The sequence below is a fragment of the Xiphias gladius genome, chromosome 9 (assembly GCF_016859285.1).
Source record: "Xiphias gladius isolate SHS-SW01 ecotype Sanya breed wild chromosome 9, ASM1685928v1, whole genome shotgun sequence".
Taxonomy (NCBI): domain Eukaryota; kingdom Metazoa; phylum Chordata; class Actinopteri; order Istiophoriformes; family Xiphiidae; genus Xiphias; species Xiphias gladius.
The window spans coordinates 13995664-14021825 of record NC_053408.1 but is presented as its reverse complement, the minus strand read 5'-3'; the positions used below and the strand labels follow the sequence as shown (position 1 = coordinate 14021825).

The 26162-nt window shown below is 38.7% G+C and overlaps 1 protein-coding gene and 1 long non-coding RNA gene across 5 annotated transcripts; one reads left to right on the top strand and one right to left on the bottom strand.

Annotated features, from left to right (window-relative positions):
• Positions 1-704: 704 nt before the first annotated feature.
• On the bottom strand, positions 705-25935 carry wdr90 (WD repeat domain 90). 4 transcript variants are annotated; one of them, XM_040135684.1, is made up of 43 exons: positions 25610-25935; positions 25332-25423; positions 24788-24964; positions 23974-24112; positions 23628-23798; positions 23183-23309; positions 22705-22772; positions 22137-22249; positions 21723-21953; positions 21471-21533; positions 21304-21372; positions 21064-21174; positions 20706-20851; positions 20514-20571; positions 20105-20223; positions 18798-18956; positions 18542-18672; positions 18289-18405; positions 17323-17558; positions 16414-16550; positions 15790-15920; positions 15342-15472; positions 14855-15016; positions 14624-14752; positions 13678-13811; positions 13535-13575; positions 13301-13426; positions 12418-12582; positions 12219-12301; positions 12028-12130; positions 11254-11375; positions 9185-9341; positions 8821-9011; positions 8448-8616; positions 8131-8254; positions 6693-6864; positions 4529-4651; positions 3828-3996; positions 3314-3444; positions 2307-2450; positions 1660-1776; positions 1447-1531; positions 705-1327 (listed from the first exon to the last, which is right to left on the bottom strand). In XM_040135684.1, the coding sequence occupies exons 1-43, from the start codon at positions 25620-25622 to the stop codon at positions 1170-1172; spliced, it is 5544 nt and encodes a 1847-aa protein (XP_039991618.1). In that variant the 5' UTR covers positions 25623-25935; the 3' UTR covers positions 705-1169. The 4 variants fall into 4 exon arrangements, with proteins under 4 accessions (XP_039991618.1, XP_039991621.1, XP_039991620.1 ...); XM_040135687.1 differs by having other exon boundaries at positions 25881-25925; XM_040135685.1 differs by having other exon boundaries at positions 1211-1327; positions 1447-1535; positions 1663-1776.
• LOC120794546 lies at positions 4583-9230 on the top strand. The gene is made up of 3 exons (XR_005708132.1): positions 4583-4743; positions 8827-9037; positions 9138-9230. It is a non-coding gene; the product is annotated as an uncharacterized LOC120794546 (long non-coding RNA).
• Positions 25936-26162: the final 227 nt, after the last annotated feature.

The window sequence follows — 26162 nt, the reverse complement described above, 5'->3', positions numbered from 1 at the left end:
GAATGGAGAGAGTCATTTACGCTCCCAACAGTGTGTTAACATGGTTACTGATTTTGTATCAAATTAAATATTCTCAGCCTCCCCAGACATGATGAAATTACTTAAAATTGCTAGATCCTCCTCGTGAATATACCAGTAAAAATACTGATGGTACTGCATTTAGAGATTTGGGGTTTTTTTTTTGCTGGACAACAGTCAGTGTGTGGATTTTACTCCATGTAGCACATTGCCTTTTTTTGGAAATACACAAACGATTAAATATGTAAATATAATCATCCCACAGACCAATTGCCTATCCTTAACTGTCATTTAAATGGGAGAAAAAAAAAAAGTTTTACTTGAACTATCTGGGTTTGAAGCACTAAGTGTCTTTGTTCTCTCAACAGAGCAGTGGAGGAGGTGGAATCTACAGTGTGAATGCAACATTTCTGAATACTGTAGTGACAAACTGATGAAAACCATTGCCAGAGGAGTGACCCAGTACCTGTAATTAGAGAGTCATTCAAATTGCACAGCCTGAATTTAAGTCCTTGTGACAGAAAAGAACTTTCGTGAGAATGTCTTTTACCAAAGGATTCATGCAAAATGTTCTGAGCAGTGCACCTGTCCTCAATCGTTCTTTTGAGGGAAAAAAAAAAAAAAAATATATCTTTGGCTGCCACAGTCTTCTTTTGTGTGTGTGTGTTCACGCATGTACCACCCTAGCATCGTTGCAGTCATCTAACATTACAGATCGTAATTTTTCAATCTGCTTTTTATTTAAATCCCATCCCAGAGCAGCCCAAAAGCCATGATTATATCTACCACTCAAAAACAGCAAAAATGACAGCAACTGTTAATCTAATAAATCTATTCATACACATTCTAACTCACAAATAAATAGTCAAACATTAGAAGTGACTGGACATGTAAAACAATCCCTTCAATAAAAACGGGTGTTTTTTAAAACCATACACATGAAAGAAAACAATAAATTTCATAAACTCCATTGTGGGAAATCACGATGTGGAAAATCACAAGCTTTTCCACAAATTGTAACTATTTCCACCAAAAATATTTGATAAATATATTTATGGAACAATAAAATGACGCTAAGTAACAATATAAACTAGGCACGTGAAAGGAGATAAACCTACAAGGTTTGAGGTTCATAAACAGATCTGAAGCCCTCAAAGGCCCTGCACCTCCCACAGCAGGATCTCATTATAAGCCACAGTGAAAAGAAGCGTCCCCGAGGGAGAGAAGTGGCACGTCTGCAGTGAGTCACTGTGCCTCAGGAAGTCCTGATACCTGCCGCTGCTCGATTTGACCAACTTCAACACTCGCTCTGATAAGAGATCAGACACATAGTGAGAAATTAATTAAACACAAGCTCCAACTTACATTACTCATTTCTTTACTGGAACCATATGGTGATGCATCATAAAAAACAAAATCAGGGTTTACCTTTTGATCCCACAGCTATGAGTTGACTCTTAGAAGAGAGGCCAAAGCATGTGACCCAGTGGGGCAGGGCAATCTTTTTTATTATCTGTGGTAATAAAAGTATGATATTAGACATATATTTGTGGACACCCTGCCAGCAATATCTGCCCTGTATAGGTACAGGAAAAATCCCAACACAGTGACAGAGCAGTGAAGCAGGGGGATGTGTGGTACCTGTTTTTTGGTCAGGCTGTAGAAGGACAACTCTTTCTCTACTCCGTAGCCAGTGTAGACCATCAGGCCAGGGTCTGCTGGGCAGAAGGCAGCTAGGCTGGGAGGTGGGCTGTCATCCTACAACACAATGAGTTTATAGACACATAAAATAGCTAATGGTCAAACATGGACTGAGCTTAATTTTTGGGAAATATTTCCAAAACAAAGCTAAAATGGTATGCCGGAAAATGTCAAAACAACACATAAAACATCCAAATACATTTAGAATAAAGTAGACTGAAGGGAATTATTGAATGCAAATCTTTCTCAACAGCACAGACTACAAAACATACCTGGAAATTCAGTACGAACACAACTGTGCAGAGTACAAAAATGTATAAAATCTGGATTGAAACAGGAATCTACACTGGCTATTTGATTTAACTGAGAAACTCTTGAGTATTGTTTGGCTAAAGGGTTAGGAGTTAAGTATCAGCTTCACAGTTAAGTGTTTTAACTTTTATAAAATCTGCCAATGTGTCTTCACAAAAGGGAGACCAAGTATCCCTGAGCCTTAAAAAAAAAAAAGGGGTAAACAGCAGCACCCAACAATGGGAGTGACATTTCTAGCCATTACCTCGTACTATTACTTAAAATAGAGATGGTACCCCAAAATAGGCCGGAGCAGGGAATGTCAGCCAGTCTAGCAGATCGCACTTGTCCTTCAACCAATTGACAGCCCACACACTGACACGTCTGTCAGCGCTGGCAGCCAACCACATCTCGTTTCCTTCGAGTCCAAAATTCTTACACTGGGGATTGGAAGATAAAACATCTTCAGACACATACTGATGAAAAAATGTCACAAGAACCAAAGGAAGCATTTCAGAGATAAACTTCTACGCTGTAGCTGTGGAAAGCTGATGAAAAAGAAATGTACATGTAAATGAAACAATTCTTTGTATGAGGGGCAGGCAAAACCCTGTCAACAGCACTTGAATTGCATATAACTAACATTATAAAATGCATAAATTAAGTGCATGTGAAAGGACAATTTCAAAACAAAATAGTTTTATACCTATTCAGGAATAAAAACTGATTGAAATATATTTATTGCAATCTTATTAAATAAGTATTCAAGTTATCAATTAACATTTGAAATAGATTACATGTGGCTTTCTCAGACTGCATACTGTTTCTGAACTATTAAAAATCTACATTTTTTTACAGTAATGATCACCGATGATCCATAACATTTTCAGACAAATGTCAGTGTTGCTATTTTCTATTACTGATTAATAGTAATTATTATAGAGTATTTAACCAGATCATTAAAGAGTTTACATTTGCAGTATTGAATCCATGTAACAATTTTCTGGTAAACAGAGGTGATATGTTTTCCATCTACCAGGAGAAAGTTTAATCAGTTTAAAGTAAATTTAAGAAGGCGCAGAGAGTTGACATGATCTGTAGTACAACTCCGCATACACAGAAAAAGCCACCAACTGAAATTCAGTCTTCAGGAAGACATTTACTCAAAGTGCTGTCTAAAGTGACTAAAGTGTTTGTTTGATAAGTAATTGCTGTTGCACAAACACCTCTCACTATTTCTATTGTGCTGTCATGATAAGCTCTGATAAAAGCTCCACTCCTTGGTCTGATTCACTGAGCTGACCTCTTCATTTACACACTGGATGGTGGTAATCGGCGCTCCTTTGTGGTCCCTGATGACCCGGATAGTCGCTCCATTCACTGGGCTGCTGACAGCTACCAGACCATTCTTCCCCCCTGAAAGGATCACATGACCTGTTGGGGGCCCAAAAAGATACACAGCCAAACTGGATGACGTCGCACCTTTAATATAACAAGGAACTTTTCTGCCAGTACATGGACTTGATTGTGGGTCTTTAAATTCAAAAGGAAAATTCTTCTCCTGACTACTTAACTCTGCTTTGACTCGTCCTTTGATCATTTATACGTTGTTCTATTAGTGTTCGACCATTACAATAGTAACTCACTGTATGACAGTGACAGTTTATGGCTAAGGAAGACTAGGACTAAGGAAAAGTGGGGTGGCCCAAAAAAATTAATTACAACATTTCATCATAAACTAATTTCTGCACAGCAAGTAAGTTCAATTACTGTAATTACAGCAGATGCAGGTTTTTGGCACTGCTGTCCTCTCTCACCATTGGCAGAGTACTGGATGGCAGTGACAGCCACGTGATGGGGATGCAGCTTCATCTCCATCTCTGAGGAGGCAAGCCGGAAGATCCTCAGGGTCCCGTCGCTGTATCCTGCAGCCACACATGCGCTGTCCTTGCTGGAGGACGTACTCCAGCAAACACAGCCACAGGCCTGACCAACAGAGAAAAGCAGTTTCTGTATGCAGTTATGGTGCACAGTGGCTTTTTTTGTACCCACTTACAGTATGCAATCTTGTTACCCACCATCTGTCTGCAAAGAGTGTGTGTGTGTGTGTATAAAATATATATAAAATATATAAAATATATATATATATATATCTATATCTATATATATATATATCTATATATATATATATATATATATATCTATATATATATATATATATATATATATATCTATATATCTATATATATCTATATATATATATATATATATATATATATATATATCTATATATATATATATATATATATCTATATATATCTATATATATCTATATATATATATCTATATATATCTATATATATATATATATATCTATATATATATATATATATATATATATATATATAGATATATATAGATATAGATATATATAGATATAGATATATATATATAAAGCATTGTGTTCCTTCAGTTTATACTAGACCTGACCCAGCTATCAATTTTGAATTTTTCTCACCTGGTTTAGCACCTGGAACTGCACCACCAGCTCGTTGCTGGGGGCCGACCAAACCCTCACACTGCCGTCCTCACCGCAGGTGGCAAAATGGCTCTCGTCAGAGCTAAACACCACATCATTCACCTGGACGGCAGAGAAAAGGAGAAACACAAATCTCACCCTGCTAACATTATCGGCTCGCTTCTGAAAAACAGCTTCCTCGGAGGTCACATCAGGTAATTTTCATCCTTCTCATCTGGCATTTTTTTCTGCGGTTGTTGCATTGTCCTGCTTCATTAAGAATTACACTTGTTTTTCCTTTTTTATTTTTTGCAAAAATGTTATCTCTTGTCCCAATCAACAATCAGTGCTATTAAAATTAAATACCATCAGAAAAACAGTTGCCATGATAGTAAATGTCAAATATCCCAAAACTTTTCCCATGTAATTTAATAAATAAAGGCAAATTAAAAAAATGACAATTATTTAATGTTGACCATCTCATTCATCAATACCACTGCAAGTAATTTGGGCAACTTCAATTAATATAAATATAAATATATTTATATTTATTAAGTAATTTATAAGTAGAGTTTACAAAACATTTCACATATGGATGTAAATTGAAGGAAGACAAAACAATTAAGGAGGATATGAAACTGGTGAAACTGGTCAATGAATACATAAAAATAAATATACTTCAAAAAATTGCGCGTAATAAAAAAAAAAATTCAAAGTGGAGCACTCTGGTGGCCGAATGGTTACATCGCATGCCACATTGTTGCATGACATACCCCTTCTCTCTCTCCCCCATGTTTCCTGTTGACGTCTTCCCTAATAACTGTCCAATAAAGGCAACAATACCAAAAAATCCAAAGTGATTCTATAATACATAACAACAATAATAACAAGTTGATAATAATAATAATTAGCAAGTCTTTATTCCTCAAGCAGCGCTTTCCACATTCTAGGAGCCGAAATGGCAAAAACACACTTATTTGATCTGAGGGGGACCTTTGAGTTTGGTAGGAAGCCAATTAAGTGTTGGAAGCCAGTGTTTTTCTAGAATTAAAGTATCAACATAATCAAATGTTTAATGTCCCTGCAAGATGTGGAGAGCATAGTTGAACTACTGGAAACTCGAAACTGCAAATTTGCAGTTGAATAGGTGTTAAATTGTGTTGGTGGCCTTACCATCAGTTGACTGAAATGTCCTTAATAACTGTTAGTTGCTTCCCTGCAGTTTCTTTACCTTAATTCTTCTAGTCATCTTTATTTTCTGTTTCAAACACTTGGTCCTGAACAGCTGAAAATTTCTCCCAAATATGAAAAACTCCTCTTCCCAGGGGATCGCCACTGATGTGTGATTGACAGGCCAATAATTCAGATTCTCAATGCAGACATTTGGATTTGGACAGATTAGCAGGAAAGGAGAATGTAAATAACCACATTAAGGATGTCTTTCTTTCATTTAAGCATGCCAGTAACCACCCTGTAGGGTTTCCCATTGTGCATTACAGTGGAGGTGGGCTGCCTCACTTCACATGTAAACCACTCCCCAGCGTTAGAAGAAATTATTACCCTTTTATGAAAAAAAAATTACATAATCATCAGGAGATGACAGCAGTGAGGCTATTGTTACTCTTGTTTGACAACACTAAAGGAGAAAATGTCCATTAGCGAGAGTGTAGAGGATGGTAACTTTGGCAACATCTGTGTAGTGTTCTAACAGTGCAGTCAGAGAAAGATACTGTATTGCATGATAAATCTCTGTATTTGGCTGGATTTATCACCATAAAAATTTTACAGCTTCTTTCACACAACGAGGAAGAAAATATATGCAGTCAAAATTTCAGCCAGACTGGGCTTGGTAAGATTTAGTGCAGAATGCAGCAGCTCTTTCTTGACGTTTGGTGGAGCTCAGGAACAGATCCGTTTTTCAGGATAAACTGAGAATATGTAGTGATACTTTATTTGTTCACCATACATATTTTACTACCATAGCTGTAGCTTTTGACAGACATGTAACAATGGGTGACACGTGTAACATGCCATGGGCAGATGGGTGCCATCAACTCATCAGGACTACACTAATATATGGTTGGGATGTATGTCCCATTTTTAAGCTATATACTCCAGCCCTTGCTGGAGACACAATGTTTGGATATGGTTATTTTTGTGGTACCTTGGTGTTGTGCCCGCTGACCAGCCGGATGCTGCTATTATCTGACCAGTTGATGTACCAGAGCGTTCCGGCTGTGGTGCCAACGATACCCATGTCCATTGTGTAATCAAACGCTGCACTGACCGTCGTCCCATCCAGCATTATCTCTTGCTCCAACACCACAGTGGTCCCACTGAAGGACAGACAGAGATGATCAAAAACAATGAGCCCACTGAAATGAATGGAGGCAGGATCAATTGAGGATGTGTTCTAATTCTTTATCTGGTTCACACAGTACACATTAACACATTAATTCACATTAATTTGTTGCAGACCCTTTTTTCTTTATACGTAACAGAGATTACTGCAAAGAAAAAAATCAGTCAGGCCCAGCGCGCATTTCTAAAATCATGCCTTATGATTAGGAGAGCAACTGTCATTCCCCACAATTTGAGCACACCGTCTTTAAAAACTGCTATATATCACAGTTTGAACTGATTAGCCTGGTGGCAAAATAGCTACAGTAAATGCGTCAGAAATGCTGAACAAAAGTGAAAGGGAGCACTTCTGAAACTGTTACTAATGTTTACAACGCTACACAGAACTACTGAATTTTTAAACAGCAACTCAATTACCCTGAAAATGGGAATCAATAGTTAGGAGCTGGCAGTGCTGTGGTATCGGCTAACCTAGATGTCAAACAGCTCAAAATATAGCAGAACTGTCACTTAACTTAACCCAGAGGCATAACTATTTTTTTATATTTGCAGCTAGGTTGTTTTTCCTGTCAAAAACAGGTCAAATTCATTTTTAAATTGATTCCTATTACTGACAGGAGGTAAAAACATTTTTCAAACGTATCCAAAAAAGCCCCTTTCGCCACCAAAAAGCTAATGCGCATATTTGACCAACATCAAATATCAATTAAAACTTACTTTAAGAGACTAGCATATATGTTTTCCAATATACTTCTTTTGAATAATTTTTTCTGTTTTAGCTTCGTCTACCTCTCTATTGTTACAGATTGATGGGAAGTGTACAACTACACTTCCTAACAGTCTTTGATATACAGAATACACACTATCACAGAGGACAAGAAATCACAGGGTAACAATACAATAATATCATGATGCAGAATGGCCAGGGATATCTATGGTATCAAAATACAGGTGATTCTGCACTGTGCAATATATTGCAAGACAGTTCAATATCAGTTGGGGATGATAACAGGAAAATACTTTCAAAAAGAAGAAATCATAAATATGCTATACCTTTTTAACTATCTACTAAATTCTTGTCATTTTGCAGAATTTTACAGAAAGTGTAAACTGGTGTGCCAATATGTTCCTCTTAGTACATCAACTCGGGACAGCATGTATGTATACATCAAATTAAATAATAAAAGAAAAGAAGCTACTGCCTAGATAAGACACAGGGCGTAAGACAATGAGCTACAAACCTGTCTTCCACATTGAAGACCTTTTCCTGAGACTTCACGCCTTGTAGAGCTTCTACCTCCCACAGTCGCAGCCAGCGGGTGTTGCTGCCTGTCAACAGACGGTTCCCTCGACACAACAGCACTCCTACACAAAGAAGACATATCAATCCAATAAGCATTTGTAGAAAACCAGGACCAAAATACAAGTAAGCCTAATACCTGATTATTTTGGGCTAATTTACCAAGTGAAATAAAAAGCATTATTAACTATTAAAGAGTATTTAGCTAAAAATATTGTTATCCAAACAAGATGGTAGGAATGTACAGTTAATTTGTACCAATCTCTCCCTCATCAGCTTCCCAAGTCATGAAGCAGCGCTGTGTTTTAATGTCCCAGACACAAACGTGTCCACGATTGGTGGAGGTGAACAGAAAGGAGTCGTTGTGGTAGCACAGAGCCGTCAGCTCCACATCACCAACCTCCGCTGGTGCTTTCACCCTCTGGACCTACAAGGGTGACAGAGTGGTCAATCCTAATGTACCAGAGTGAATACAAAAGCACATACTAAATGTACATACTAAAGAAACATATCACACATTTAGCATAGTGGATCACTGAATAATTGGATCTCGACTTGAGAATGTTCTGTCAACTACACTTTCTTTACATTATTTCCTAAAGCACTAATTCTGTTTTTTGTGGTCATTTACCTTGAGGTCTACATCCAGGCCATGGGTGATGATCAGGCAGAAGTAAACCCCTTGGCTGCCCACACAGGCCAGCTGGCTCGCTACCGAGGGACTGAAGGCTGCGTCATGGATCGGCCCTGACACTCTCACACTGGACAGCAGCTGGAAGGTCTTGCTGCTCCACAGAGCCACCTCTGGTTCAGAGAAGTCTCCTGCAGGGAATTGGGAAGAAACAGCGGTCAGTATTAGCAGAATCATTTCATTGGAGTAGAAGAAAAATTTGTTGTACTTTAATCATTATGTCAAAAGATGCAAAACATGAAGTTTTAAATTTACAGGAAATGCTCATGACTGATGAATGCAATCCAATTCAAATTTTACTGACCGACCGAGAGAAAGAAACGATCGTCCCTGGAAAAAGCAAGACTCTGCACCGCCCCTCTGTGGTAGGAGATGGTATTATGACAAGTTTCATTCTGGACGTCCCAAATGCAGATGAGGCTCCTGCTACCGTTACTGCCGCCGGCTGCTGACGCCACTGTCTGGAAAGGAGATAACACAGACACAAAGCACCTTTCCATAAAACACAATGCAAAGTTGAATCATACAGTATAGCAAAGATTTCTGACAGTTACCAATGGCATCTTATCCAAACTCATTGTTAATAACAGAAACAGAAAATGCCTTGCTCCAGCAACCACTTGAATCACATGATATCAGTTAAATTGGCCCACATGCTAAACATAAAAAAAAAGAGAGAAGGCACTCACATTTGATTGAATTTGAGAAGACCTATAGAAAAAACCCTCTCTTTTAACCTTTAATCTTTGTGTTGGACAAACATTAATTTAGACTGAACCACTTGATTTAATATTTTGATGAAGCAGCTTTGTGAATTTCCCCTGGCCACTGACATTTCTTTGTACTGATTTTAAAATAGTTTGACACACTACTAATATTTTCAAAGCTTCTCACTTTGTTCTAAGTGAGGACTGACTGTTGACACCCTTCCTTGACAAGTCAGCACAAAAACCTCACACAGCACTGAGCGACAAAGTGGTACAATGAAGTGTGGAATGCATTCATCTCCTGATCAGACATGTCCTTCTCTTTCTTGGTGAGAGTGGATTTAAGGATGTTTGTTTCCTTCTGCACCTCTTGCCTGGCCAAACGACTGGGCCAAATTCATTTTATTTCTGAGGTAGCGATCCACTGCAGTGATGAACCAGCCAGCTGATTTACCTGAGTTCCTCTCCTGCTGAGCTGACCACCTGAGCCCAGTTCAGTCTATTTCAGATCTAGTAATGCCCTTTGGTGCTATTATATTAATGATATGTTTTTTTGGCATTAGGGCAATACACAGAAACATTAAATGAGCTATCACATAAAATGAGATGACTGGACACAAACACCCACTGACCCACATGTGGTCAACTGAGACCGTCTGGATTTTTTTGCCAGTACAGCAAAGAACTGTGAATTATAGATATTACAATACAATACACTGTTTTTTTTTCCTCTGTAAACATATATATTTTGCGTTGGTACTGTATTCTGTTCAGGTATGATAGTAAGCTGCCCTCTCTTTCTCTCTCTGCTTTTTTTTAAGAGCAGTCATGTAGTATGTAAAATGTTCAGGAACATCAGACATGTTAATAACAAATCTCTCATGCAGGTTGTTTTGCCTAAAGATTCACCTTCTGTTGGACACACAGTTAACTCTCTAACTTTGTAGTCTCTAGTTTAATGAAGTGGTTCTTTTTCTAGGAAATAGGCTGTGGCTGAATGTACAGATAGTAGCTTTCTGACTACATTTAGCCTACAGCAGCACCATGTCACAGAATTAGTGTTAATGAGCTACAGTTGATAACATCTGATGGTGCCACTTGTCATTTTAGATGAAATCAATGGTCAGTGGCTAAAAATTATAAGTTTTTGTTTGTGAGAGGTTCGTCGTTATGTTTGTACAGTAAAAAATTAAATGTGTTATGAAATTAATGTGTAATAGCAAACTACAGAATTAATATTTTACAGAAAATGTCAACATAAATAAAAATACTTTTCCATAGCAGGCATTAAAAAGGACAAAATAAAGATGAACAGACTGGCCTGTGACTCACTGAAAAAGGTCTCAGCATGGTAAGTCTTTTCTCCAAAAGACAAGCACACAATCAGAATGTCTGAGGGCATACTGGGTCAAGTTGCTTTTTGCCAGAGAACGGACAGCAGTAGTTTTTCCATCACCTCGACACACTGCTGTCAAGCTGCCTGACTTTGGTCCAGCTTAAGAGTTAATATTCTGTTACTTATTGCAATATCACCAGCAGCACCGAAACTGTTTAAAATACCTGAGCAGACATGAGCTTTTTGTCATTACTGTCCCCATCCATGCCCAACATACTGTGTTTTAACCCATTACAACATAACTGTGAAGCCTAGAACCATGAAAAGTACCTGGGCATCATTTGTGACTGCAAGACAAGAGATCTCCTCGCTGTGGCCCTGCAAGTGTCTCTGACATCCTGTATGAAGGTGCTCCACCACCACCACACAGCCACACGAGTACGCAAATAAACCTGAAAAAAAAAAAAATTAATTGCAGGATAAGACAAAACAGTCACCAATCACAGTAGTTATACTTTTGTGTATTTCATTTTATTTTTATTTCAATTTTAGTTTAAATTTTAATATTCAATTTAGCTTTAGTTAATTTAGCTTTTTTCACTATTTTCTGACATTTGATAGACAAAACGAATAACCAAGTATATAATTAGCCGATCAAATGATTATGAGAATATTCATTACCTGCAACCCCTATTTGTGCTTCAATAACATGTGGGGAAAGTAAACCTCTTATGTTTAATATTACCTAACCCTGATTTTAGCTGTAGTTCAGATATTACCCATTTATATCAACAGCTAGCTGTTCTACTGTACAGTATATTTAAAAGAGACAAATATTCTTATGTGCATAAACTCTCAGGTGAGCCTCTAGTCATGACCTCAGGTGATATATTTAAACTAGCATTGCTGTCAGTCCTTGTATTATCAAATACATTTTTAAACTTTTCTGCTAAACTGTTAAGACTGAGCAAAAATTCCAGCTCTCTCTGTTTAGAGTGCGCTTAATTTGCAAGTTTGTCCCAAAACTTTTAAACGCATTTTTCTTCATTGTCCTAATGTTTTTACAGTTTATGGTTTACATTACTATCAATATATTATAATAACCTTGGTCAGGGCTCCACACCATGTTGGCACGCCCGTTGCCATTGTAGCCAATCACTGCTTTCAGCTTTATGCCCTCTTCTCCTGGTTGGGGAGCCTCAGCAACCTGGATCAAAGAAAACAGTAAGATGGGATAGCAAGCATACTAATACACTCAGTGACTACAGTTTAGCATAATTCAGAGCGCTCTTTACCTCATCAAGAGTGGAGGTCTTGAAACGTGGGATAAAGTGCCTGTAACAATCTGGACGTACTGGATTCTTCCCTTTCAACTCAACTAAATGACAAAACGCCATTAATTAAGAGAAAAGAAAGTTCAATTCTGCCATAAAGAAGTCAAACAACAGAAAGTCAGTTCACTGTCAATACTGAACATAGCAGTGGAGCACTTACCAGTGTCAATATGGCTGGTATTCAGGGGAGACGTGTTGACCAGTTCTGTGACTTTGAGGAAGGAGGAAGCAGGTCTGTGGTCAGATGAGGGGCTCGAACCAGTGGCTTGGACTGGAACAGTTGGGATGGTTGGGGTGTCATCACAAAGAGACAAGGAGCCAAAAGCTGCAGGAGAGAGACAGGAGAAGAAAAATGACTGAGGGTGACAATAAACCTGATCATAAAGTCCTTGCCCTCACTGAACATTTCTGTTATAGCCATTAGCCACGAGTACATTCTTGATACAAGTTTTGTATGTAAAACTTGTTGTTGCTAAGCAACTACTGGAAACCTTTTTTAGGCTTGGCATTTTTTTGCTAAGAGTTGAGATACTTGTTATTCACACCGGTGATTTGTATCAGTGTTAAAATATGTTTGTGTCTTCAGTTGGGACCATCAGAAAGTTTTAACTGATTACACAGTAAACCTTATACATCTTGATCTAAAGTGGCATAATTTTCATATACATTTCCCATTGTCTCAGACTTTTGGACCCCACTGTATATATTCTGTATAAATTTTATTCTGACTTTTCTGATGTAAATCATAGACCAGGATGGCAGGCATATTCTTTGTATATGTAAAATAAAATCAAGAAGCTCATTGAACCAAATCTAAGGCAAATACTTAATATTTTAGCTAGAGATGCAATTCCTGAACGTAATCCAATGGTGAGTAAATACATTTATTTTTCTCATGGAACAAACAATTAGTCAGAGTCCAGCAAGACACAAGCTACACATGTGTATGAATAAGATTTTCAGTCTTGTCAGCTTATCATTCATTTAACAATAGATAGGATGTGCTGGTGGCGGGAAATTTAAAACCGAACAAGAGAACTTACCACCCTGGTCGACTTGGTCGGTCGTGCTGATGTCCAGTTGTGGAGGTGGTGAGGAAGGGAGGGGTGCCGTTTGTCGAGGCATCCCATTGGACAGCTGAACTCCACTCACTTCATCGTCTGGTTGAACTGTAACATGAAAACACAAAATAAAGAAATAATTTCTCATTAATCAGAAGATTTGTATCAGTTAAATCCATTATTATTCTAGCATAACTATGAACTCAGTGAGTTTACCTGATTTAGGAGCTGTGGTGTACTTTATTCTGAGAGGTGAACTGGGAGTGAAGACAGAGCAAATCCGACATTTACCAATAAAACTTACAAAGTGTAATACACACATTAACAACAAGATTCAAACATGCAACATGGATTATTACCGGCTGTCAATCAAAGGGGAGACTGGATGTGCCAGAAAGTCCCAAAGGAATATGGCATCTCCCACTGAGACTACGCCCAGTTGGTCGGGGGTGAAGCTCACCTGGCAGATGGGCTGACTGTGGCCTATGAACATCTGGTGCAGAGAAACACATGCTTCAGTTACTACTTACATAACATAAACTACTAATACTTCTACTGCTGTGAAGTGAAAGGAAGACAACATACTCTCTAATGTAATAATTATGAATGCAACATTTTAACACATAATTGTACAATTTTAACTGCTCTGATTTTATTACTTTTAATGTCAGGCAGGAATGTGAAATTATCTGACTTATTAGGCACAATTACAGAATACAATAAAAGATGTACATGTCCAACAGTAAAATAACTTGTTTGTCGAGCAGATATTATTTGATTAATAAAAAATTAATTGGCAACAATGTTGGTAATAGAGTAATCGTTTTAGTAATTTTTCAAGCAAAATGGTAAAAATCCCCTTGTTTCAGGTTCTCAAATGTGATCATTTGTTCTTTTTTGTTTTCAGTGATAGTTAACTGAATATTTGAATAACTGAATTAGGTTTTCGACTGGAGGCAAGACCAAAACAAGAAATTCAAATGTGTCAACTTGCACTTTGGGAAATTATGAATTTTCACAATTTTCTGATAGTTCCACTCTGCATCCACGCTGTACTTGTTTGTTTTCACAAGACTTTTAAACTGTAAACTGTGTACTTTAAAATGACAGGTTGAAATCTGTGTCAGGGCACTTTGCATTGCGTTCAGTCGCAAAACAAATACATACTTATGTGAACCAAACTTGTAAATACATAAAGCAGCAGCCGTTACTTTAATCAAATATAAATCTGTAGAGAATTTGTAACTCATATTTCACTAAGTAGTCGTCATTCTAAAAGATATACATGATTTAAATTTTGACTACCTGTGAGTTAATATCGAGCTGCATGTTATAATCCCACACTTTCAAAGCATTGTGTCCGGCTGTCAGCAGGAATCGACTGTCTTCACTCACAGCCAGGGACGAGCACTGGTGTTTGTGCACCTTAGACATCTGTAAGGAGGACAGAAATCAAGTAAATGCTCAATCTTGGACTCTCTCAACAAATAATTTGTTGATGCAGATATTTTTTAGACACAACATCAGCAGTGTTACCTCTCGGAGCAGACGGCCTGTCTTAGTGCTCACCCACAGGATTTTGTTAGCAGATGTGGCAACCAGCAAGTGTTCAGTGGAGGCCGGAGAGAAGCAGACCTTCAGTGCAGAATCCAGACGGGGACTCTCTACGTCCAAAATACTCACGTCTACATGGAGCAACTGGACACAGATGGTATGGGTGAGTGGGACACATAAGAACATACAGTAACACATAAAAACCTAGAACAACATGACTTCCAAAGCTCATTTGACTTTTTTTTTTTTTTTTTTACTTGGTAGGAGTATAATTATATTAAAATCATTATGGTTCATCTTGTGAACATCCTCTGTATGGTATACAGTTTTGGGAAAAATCCAAAAAAGAGAATCTCAAATAACAAAAGGGTGATGCTGCCTCAGTGCTCCTTAAGTGAAATCTCATCATAATTTACCTGAACAATGTAACAAATGGCATAGTGCTGAAAGCGGACAATGTACAAGATACCTCATCCAGAGACCGTGCGTCAGCGATGGTGACAATGTACTCAGAGGGACCGACAAAAGCCAGACAGCGACTGTCACTGCTCACCGTGAGAGCGTCTGGAGAGCGCTCAGTGCCTCGGGCAACCACATTACCTAGCCAATCAGATACAAATTCAGTCTAACAACACTGATGTTAAATATGGCAGCCTGATATGCTAACCTTTGCCTGTGCTCCAAACCAGTAAGCTATTGGGTAAAGTAAGCGTATGCATTATCTCATTGTGTTGTCAATTTCATAGAATCTATGTAATGAAATAGCTAGCTAATAAAATTTGATACTCTGCCTGTGTGAATGTTTTACTATATGACTAAGCTTATTTAAGTTCATAATGCTGATAAGTGTAACATATGATGTACTGAAATTAGCTTGAGGTGTGTTTGTGCAGTGGTTTGTGCATGTGTATACATACACGCAACTCTGATCACATTGTAATCTTCATCGGAGGAGTTGTAAAGTGCAAGAGAGCCCTGGGAGTCGGCACTGTACATGAACTCCCCATCTGGAGAAAAGGCAAGACCCACCACTTCACCTCTGTGCTGCCTATAAATTATATAACAAAATATATAATATATAAACATATATACACATAAACAGAAACAAACATACAGAGAAACAAGAACACAAAAGCTTTCATTACTCTCTCTTGGAGGACACAATCTAAAAAGATTTTTAACAGCAATTATGCTTTACAAATCCAAATGTGTGTCAATACAAATTAACAAACAAATTAATGTGTGTTAATATCAATGCCAATTTACTATTCTGGTCACTTTATGGGGTAGTTTGGGCCTAGTATTCTGCATGTGTAGCAACATGTCAAATGATCACAATCAACCCACCATTTTGTGCAGATGGCCTCCAACTGAAACTGGCTGAGCTCGGAAGAATTGAATCTTGCTGTTATTTTCCAATAATTGAATTCACCTTGACGTATCATACTATAACATGTAATGATAAGTTGTACCCATCCAAGCTTTTGGTATCCAAATAAAAAACAAAAGCCACTGTTGGAACTTCCTTGGTTCAGACGTACTTGTGTTCAGCCAGCAGCTTGGCACTGGAGATGTCAAAGATCCTAATGATGCCAGAGCTGAAGCCACAAGAGAAGACCTGCTCACTAGGATGGAAGGCCACTGAACAGGGGCTGTCCTCAGACACAAAATCGTACAGCTAAAGACAGGAGATAACAAAACAGACATTTAGTTCAACAGTAAATAGGTCAATGGTAACGTAATAGTAGCGGAGACAGTGTGAATTTCTTTAAGCCAAAAGATATACACATTAGTGGAATGCTTTGAAATTACTGGAAAAAAAACAAAAAACACTGCAGTTATTTGAATGATCATTTCTGACTTTGGGAAGACTGAGAATGAAAGGCTGAAAAAAACAAACTGTCATTTCACCGGGATTAGGACTATCTGAATAATTTAAAAGATGCTATAATCACACAGAATTTCTACACATAGGGGCTTACCACATTAAAATCCACAACAAAATGTGTTTGAGTAAAATATCAGAAATACTTGGGGCATTGATGGTAATTTACTATAAAACATTTCCTAAGAATCTGCAACACTGAATCCATGAATTAACACTTTGGTTCTCACAATGACAATTCACACAGCCTGCAGTCACACAGAGCGAACAGGGAGTCTGGTGGTCAGTTTTGCCAACAAACCCAGACAATTGCAACGACTATCTCTCTTTTTCTAAGGCACAAAACAGTTGGACAGGGAACATAAACAGAGCCTCGCATGGCCTTGCTTCAACGGAGAAAGGACAACAAAGTCACATAGAAAGCCATGTCTAGTTTTTCTAAAGTGAGATTTAGTACACAGATCTGAGCCATTCTGTTCAACAAATTGAAATACAGTGTCTCTTAGATGATGACTGAAAATGATATCCTTTTGAGTCCTGAAACATTGACCTGAGGCTTATTGACCTGATTTAAGGAATCCATATTCCAAATGCGCACTGTGCCGTCAGAAGATGCTGTTGTGAGATGCCGACGGATTCCATCCACACTGAAGCCAAGCACAGTGTCTGTATGCGACCTCATCAATGTGTTGTAACCACGGCTGCTCACATCGAGGAAACCCAGGTTACCAGTAGAGGTGGCTGCTAGGACCTGAAGGCTGTCCGATGAGACTGACACCAGGCTCACAGGTCCCTCATGTTCTGAAAAACAATGACATGTGTCCGAGTTATTCCCCAAATAGTTTGTTTGCTCTGTGTGAGGATCTCATATTTGTGGATATGAATGTCTGTGCAGCTTGTTTAATTTTTTCTATTATTTTAAATAACCTGACTTGTGCTGGCAAAATGTAGCAAAATTCAGGCTACAGAAGAGTATAATGCAGCTTCTTTTTTTACAGAGCCCCAAGGAGTAACTGAATCCGATACTCTGTCCTCATAAATAGTTCACAGACAAAATTACATATAAACATTATCTTTTATAGTGTGTTTACAGCTTTATATGTTTAAAGGCTTGTAACATCACTGCGCTCTGCAGTGGTGAAAAACAACTGAAATTAATGTTTATGGTACACCTAAAAAAGGCAGAGAAGATTGTGTAGAAGCCAGCGGTTCCTGTGAGGCAGCCAGTGCAAATCTTATGCCAGTTAGCAACATGTAATACTACTGGGCTTACTCTGTTAATTGTGATACATGACGAAAATTAAAACATAGTTTGAAACTCTTAACTTCCCGTTTGTAGGCTGTTTTTAAACTTAGTTTATTTGCACTGTCATCCAGGACAGATGTAACTTGACACTTCCCCTTGCAAACTAGAAAACTTCTATCTAAACATACATGAACTTAGATTATATCACTGTTTGTAGAGAGGGAACTGTCAGCTACTGTTAAATTTGGTGCAGGTAAATGTTATGCCATGCCCCGCTGTGCCTACCAGTCTCCAGGAAGACGGCAGAAAAATCGAGGGGCCAGAGACGCAGGAAGCCATCTTCAGAGCCCGTGGCACAGAATGATGAGGACACACTGATGCTGTTGATGGCAATGCCAGGACCTGGGACAGACACACACACAGACACACACACTGATATCCTCACAGGCTCTTTGCAAAGTTTTTTCTCTCTACCCAATCTCTGCCACAAAATACTTAATAACAAACATTTTCTCTCTCCAACTGATTTCATAGCCACCTGTGTTAAAAGTCAATTTCTCCCTGCGATCTGCATGCTGCTGCTGTGCAGGCAACAGCCTCCGAACATTTCTAATAACAACTCTGCTGTAGTCGATTTCAAAGATATGGCCACTCCGACTGCTGGCAAATCTATGGGAAGACAGTCAAAGAGGGAAAATAGTAATGTTTTAATAATAATGTTTACAGTTTATCTGGATCAGATTTCCAATGCTAAGTAAACCCTGATGGTTTCAGTGACTGGTTTGCTCACTCACAGTGTTCGATCATCAAGATGCTGGTTGGAGTTTCCCTCCTCAAAGGCCAAATCGGTGAACTCCAGTGAGTGGTATTCACCCAGGTTTACTGGACAGGAGCGCAGCGACCCATTCCGTACTCGCCACAGACGAATATTGTCACGACCACATGACACCATCCTAAAATCAACACACTCAGACATTAACCCTCAATCCCAGATTCTAATTTACTTACTCCCACTCTCTCAACAAGGCCTTCTACACTTTTTTGCACTAAGAGTAGCTGACACGGGAGAAGAGTGTAAGAGTGGACCAGACTCTGGCAAAACACATCTGCAGAAGTAACATAACTCTTTGCAGAACTCCTCATTCCATAACAAGGGTCATCACAGAATTTCTCGATTCCTCCTTATGCTCCAGACATAAAACACTAAAGTGCTTTTTAACAGTTGCTAATCCTATACTTGCATTTAAAGCTGCATACTCTAGCTCTGTCTGAGTTCTGCCTAACCTTTATGCTGGAGATTTGGCTGTTTGCATCCTACTGAGAGCTTCGAGGATCACAAACACTGTGAATTCCAGAGATCTAACAGATCTACGCCGAGGGACCCCTGAGCACTGTTAGAGTCTGCCAACAGTCCACACAGCTGCCTTGCTGTCACCCATAGGTACCATCGATGAATAATATCATGGTAATGCGACATTCCAAAGTCCTCATTTCATAAACAATGACATTCTTAGGTCTTCAGGTAGTAGAATCCCTGTCACAGCTTTTTAGCCTATCACTGTATCTAGTCTTCCATTGTTGTTTCACTCCAGAAATCTCTTCCCTCCTCATATTTATGTTGGTTCAGTTACTGACCACTCTGTTTACTGACCAACCAGTTGTATTTAATCATGAGACTCTTAAAGAGTGTAATGACTCAACCAGTTGCCATTAGAGAACGACATCCTCATCCTACTTAGAAATTACACATTGAGAATGTATTGCTTTTCCACATCTCCATTTGTATGAATTGTGTAAATATTGTTAATAAATATCAGTGTCCCTGAAGTTTCAAAGAATTAAAAGATGTGCAACTTATTGTCTGAAAAAAAAAAAAAAAAAATGATACAGTATATGTAGAATATGTAATGTGTGGATCATTGGCTGCCAATATTTTTAGATACGAAGTGGAGGAACCAATGTTATTAATATTTACTCTTACCAAAACAACAGGTGGAAGGACATATGCACAAAAATGGTCCCAAATTAGCAAACATGCACTGTTGGCTAAAAAAATTGATCAAATACATGACCAAAAATACAAGCACAGAAACAAGGGTACCTTGTATCATCAAAGAAGGCAACCTTCATGGTGTGAATGTCCACATCTGTGTGCACTTTGGCTAAGATGGTCACTTCTCCACCTTTACTAACGTTCAGAGTGTTCCACACCACCACCATCTAAGAAAGGTTGAATTAGGGCGGCAAACAGAGACAGTAAGCTCCCAGCTTTCCTGAATCATAGACTTTAATAAGGGAAGCAATTTACATCATTTCATTAAAAATTATAACTAGATGAGTCAGTCAAAGTAATGATGTGATGCTTAGCATTTTTTCATCTGGATCCAAAGGATACCTGTGGCTCTCTCTACAAATTCTGAGTGCTGCCAGTGCTAATTGCCCTTATAACACAAATAAGAAAATAAGCCCTGGAATTTTAATGTTGGAAAATTTGCATTCATGGCACTTACAGTTTTATTGTGTCTGTCTTTACCCACTCCACAGAGAATACCGCCACTGTATGAGAAACTTCAAAATGGAAAGGGATGAACAAAAAAAAGAGAAAATTAGTATGGGTGAGCAGCGTTCCAAATAGGCTTAGACTCCGTGGTCCACGTAAAATAACTGTGTACATGAATGCATGTGTGTATGCAGTTGGTTACCTAAGAGAGGATAATGAATGAGCGTGAATCCTGAACAAGGCCAGACAGTTTCCTTTGTGGTAGTTCCATACTCGAACTACACTATGATTGCCAGTTTGCGCTGAGGCCAGCAGTGTCGTGTTGCCATTAAAAGCTAGCGCAGACACCTACAGAGAAAACACACATGGCAAGAATTTAATTTCTATTATAAATACACTAGAGAATTCTTTCCTTTTACTGGATGAAACCGCATTCGAAGGCCAGGAATTAAGTGAATCAAAGCACTTTACTTAGGAAGCTGCCAGAATCAAATGGGCCATCCTATACATTGGAAGAGATTATGCTGCTAGGGTGGCCCAATGCATCACAGCTCATTTACCTTATCTGTGTGGCCGATGAAGAATCTCTGCTGGTTAGAGGATATCTTCATAGAGACGATAATTGCGTGACATGGATATACCACTGCATCACCCGATTCGGTCCACAAGGCCTACAGTGTATAACAGTACAAACGTTAGACCTCTGTCAGTCTTTGATTTTATGCATTCCATTCATGACCTTGAAAATCACAATGTATGTGAAGCCAGCTTGGTAATGGTTTAACTCTTAATGAGCATACATATTTTGCAGTGGCTCCTCCAAAGCCGATGATTCGATTGAGCCTGAGAATCGGGTCTGGAAGCAGCTTCTAATAAGGAGAGCGGAAAAAGCAGATGCAGAGATTTTTTTAATGAGCTCTTAAGTCTCAGCTGTTCTCATTTCACCGCCATTGTCCATATCTCCTACCTGCTGTCTGGTTTCTTTGGATGATGACAGATGGACAGGATGTGGAACAGGACTGTAAACAAACTGGGAATATAACAATGTCAACAGCGTTTTTTAATGCCGGTACAAAACTATAAAAAACACATCATGGAGTCAAGGACATGCCTTGCACTGAACATGATGTACAAAAAAGAAAGGAATGTGAAATATAATTGGTTTTCTTATGCTTTTAAGTTTGATTGAATGTACAGTCTAGTCAATATGAAGCTTCACCTCTTCTTCACTTTCCTCCCCATGTTTGCCGCAGGCATCCTCAGGATGCACAAACACATGAACTCCATTGTCATCAGTATCACAGGGCCTGGATGTGAGCTGGTGCGGACTGAAGCATGCTGACTCCTGCTGCTGGTCATCATTATGGCAAAGCCAGCCAACCTTCTGGTGCGTGGAAACCACACCCAGCTTAGGTATGTTGGTCACCACAGGGTTTCGATTCCTCATGAGCTGAGGAGTCAGAAGGAGAAAACTTAGCAAATAAAAATAGCCGTCTCCTAGAAAACTATATTTTCAATTCAAAGGCTCAAGTTCTGCCGTATTTACAGACAAAAAAAACAACAAAAAAAAAAAAAACAAGCTGAGTGAATACACAGGGTCTTGATAAAAGGTACTAAATGTTATCAGTCTTACTGATTTTGGGGTGGTGATCTGCTGGATAAGGGACACACGATCCTGAATTGGTTTGCTGAGGTTGACACAGCGGGACTCCTCTCTAATAGGGCTTCTCTGGCGGGAGACACTGCCTGTGAAAAACAGGGTTATAAAAGTCAGTCATCTACCATACATTCCTATTAGGATTAGCTAGAAGTGTGTAGGCTAAAAGATGTATTATAAATATATAAAAAACATGTCTGTTTTTGTAGTATTGATTATTAAAAGCTCCAGTGGCTGTAATTTATTTTGATGAATGAATAATAAAAATAATTTCACAAGAGCTGAATGAAAGGAATGATACAAGCATAATTTGTTTCTGGTGCAGAGCAAAGTAAAAATTAATTAGAATTTCTTGTAAAAGCATGTGGGAAAAACAGACTTTTTATATTTTTTGACAAAGTTGTAGGGAAAATCTAAAAAAATAAAATAAAATAAAATAAAAAACTATGACTCAGACCCAAACAGCATAGCACAGAAGTGCAACAAGAAGCTTTAAATACCGTATGATGGGAATGATTGAGCAGTGTGATATTTCATCACTTACCAGCTTCAGGCTTCGGATTGTCTTTTTGAATGGAGTCAAAGGGTAACTTTGTTCCTTCTGAGGGAAACCTGTTGGTGTAGGAAAAGAAAAGAGACTCCATAAAAGTACACTGTAATTACGCAGGTTACTAGTTTACTTAAATCAATTATAACATTGACTGTTGATTTTACTTTCTACGACTGGTGTTTTGAGCAAATAAACAATGAAATTCATGGCAGTCGAGTGTCTTCAATATTAAAAGGAAAAATCCACCCTTAAGATATTCTTCTATAGCTAAACGTTGATATGTTATCAACCTGAGTACTGTAGCATTATTTTGTGAATGTTGTATTTCACATTTTTGGTGCACACACATTGCTACGGATCCTAATCACTTTCCATCAAAACCTAAAATTTTGTGTGTGCAGAAACGTGGATGAGAGGGGATTTAAAGCAATGCCGATTATGAACTTTCTGTTCTCTGGTGAAGTAACCGTACTTGATATAATCATAGAGGTCATGCCAGGAACCTCCCTTGGGCACAGGGAATGACATGTCTCTGGGCATGGGACCTGTTCCCTGAGAAGAGGCCAGACCCATCAGCTTGGCTTCATTGAAGGAAACTCCTGTTGAAAGAGAAAATTCGAAAAGGTTGCATTTTACCATGGCAGATGTTTGGTCCTTGAATTGAGTGGTTTGAATAAGCAAGGGTTTAAGATTGATGGGGCTCTTTGAAGCTCTAGTAATTAAACCATATTTTTCTAGTCTGCGACAGCGAAAAACACTGTCTTCATTTTTCTCTATATTGAAGTGTCCTTTAAAGAAGAGCACTGGTACATTTTGCCATTTCTCTTAATATTCACATATAACCCATTATCCAAAACCAAGCCAAAAACACAGCCATAGATTTGGGGGGAAATTAGACTCACGCAAATTAGTCTCACCTGGATCTAGCAGCAGGTCACTTGTAAACATGTTTTTCACTGCCATGTTGGCACAAAGCTTGATGCTCCTCAGGTTACTGTAGCAGCGATTGAGGTAGACAGAGAGTGTGTATTGCAGATCCAGCATCAGACAGGTCCAACGCACTGAAGTGGGGGCTGGACCCACCAAACCTGGAGCACATAAACATAAGTAAAGCCAGTACTGCAGCAAGAAATGCAAGACTATTTACAACATATACAAACGTATAGCGGACTCTCAGTAGAGTGATTAATGAAAAACAAATGCATATAAAAAAACTGTTCATTTCTCCATAAGTATGTCTGCATGTGTGTGCATGTATTTTACCATGTCTTGCGGATTTGGCCGTGCTTTCATAGACTGAATCCTTTGCACCTCCGCACAGGAAAGGAAACTGAAGCCAGGTAGCTGTTGACTTGAACTCTTTGAACATGTTGGAAAAGGAGATACGAATCACCTGGCCCTCCTACACATCACAGCACAGAGAAAGAGAGAGAGAGAAAATGTCTTCCTTTTCTTATCAATTTAAATCACTGATGTCTTCACATTCACATAAGTGGGATTTATAGAAGATGAAGGTTGAATATTTTCCAACTCTGCAAGTGGCTGAGACTTTCTTTAGAACTGTTGTAAAATGCCAACATCTGTAGTACATACAGTACCTCCCACTGTCTGAGTTTATCACATGGTATGTGACATGCTTTAAAGTACTACTTGAACCTGAGCAAAATCAATTGGATTTACCCATGTTAATTAGAACAAAGAGTTACAAAAAGTGTAAAGAGAGTAAGTTGAATAATTTTCACACAATTTGATGGTATATAATGTAAGAATATGTAGAGTACTTGCCCCCACTTCAGAATTTCAATTAGATTGAAATGCAAAAGCATACTTTGAAATGTCAACTACGGCCATTAGCTTTTGCCATTGTTCTTTGACATTTCAAAGTGTGCTAATACAGCAGAGCTTTGGATTAGTCTTTTGATGAATTTCAAAATAAATTCCAGTTACAGATCTGTCAATACAAGAATAACAGGATGTATAAATGATAGTTCATTCAGATAGCATAGAGACATCAATACTCCTGACTTCATCACATATTCACATGCGCATGATCATCCAATAAAATCAGGTCTGATACCTCCGCAACAACATCCAGGTGGACCACAAAGTATTTGCCAGGAGTGGGCCTGAAGAGAAGGTAGAAGTAGTGCCCTATCAGCCGTAAAGACTGGTTGCTGTTTTTGGGTACCAGGATGTAGCTGGTAGCAGGAACAGGACCCCTGATTCGGAACACTGAACACTTCAGTGTCTTGTCCTGGGGGGGGGGGGGGTCACGGAGAATGTAGATAAAGTAAATTAACTTTGGTATGAATTATTATAGTTAAAAATGATACTCCACCCAAAAATCAGTCTTTTGGGAAACAAACTCTTACCCTGTGTAGGCTTGAAAGATGGCTAGGACTGAAACAAAAGCTGTTTATTTAGCCATAACATAACACTGGACACTACTAGTTTCCATCAGTTGACATGAAATTCATAGCTGCCCTGCTACCTTACAAAAACAAAACAAACAAACTGGTGAAAAAACAGCCACCTTTGAAGCCTACGTGGGTGTCTGGTATTTAAAAGATAGTTTGGGGTTAACTTTACAAATCACAATATAGTGCGCAGCACCAAGTTACCGTGTAAGTTGACACATCCCCCTCTTTTGCAGACTTTTTCCAGTCTTCAACTCTGACATGTTTGAATATGTTGACATAAGGATGCTGCCAACCTGCGAAGTCAAAACAGGATTCAGTAGGAGACAACTAGACTTCTCGGTATTCATTTAATTAACTCAATAACTTAACGGCGTTAACTGCTTTCGAGTTAGGGCTTCTCTCATGCAGTCTTTGCTGTTGTATCTGATGTATCTATAACTAGCGATTTGAATTAAAAAAAATTTTACGGTTCATTTTACCTTTTGAGGCCATTGATAGCGAATATCGCCAATGGGAAATCCACCTGTTGATGCCTTAGTCTTGCTGCAACTTGTTCAAACTCGGGCAGTTAGTATAAATTCACAGATGTTAGCTAGCAAACAGTTGACTGGCCGGAACGTCCCTCTCCTTTTCCACACTAATTAAAACGATTAAAAAAGTTTGTTTCACATCATCATGAGACGCGAGGGCTTATCCGGTTCTCCCAGGTACCAAGTAAACTATAGTTTTGATTTGACATCAAGTGCTTACTGTAGCAGTTATATTCTTCCCGCTCCAGCCTCCGCCGTTGCCAACGACAGCACGACGCTCTTGACGTCTGTGCGTTTCTTTCCCTTTGGATTCTGGGTAGTGGAGTTCGTGGAGCAGAATCGGTACAGAAGAGAAACTGTCGCGCTTTGGAGCTGTAAATTACCGCCCAAGTTATGTTGCATAGAAGGCAGTGCATATAGTTCTGGCGTTGATTAACTTTACAGCTTGAAATTTACAACCTCACATGCTTGAGTTTCCATCTACGTATTGTTTTTGTTCACT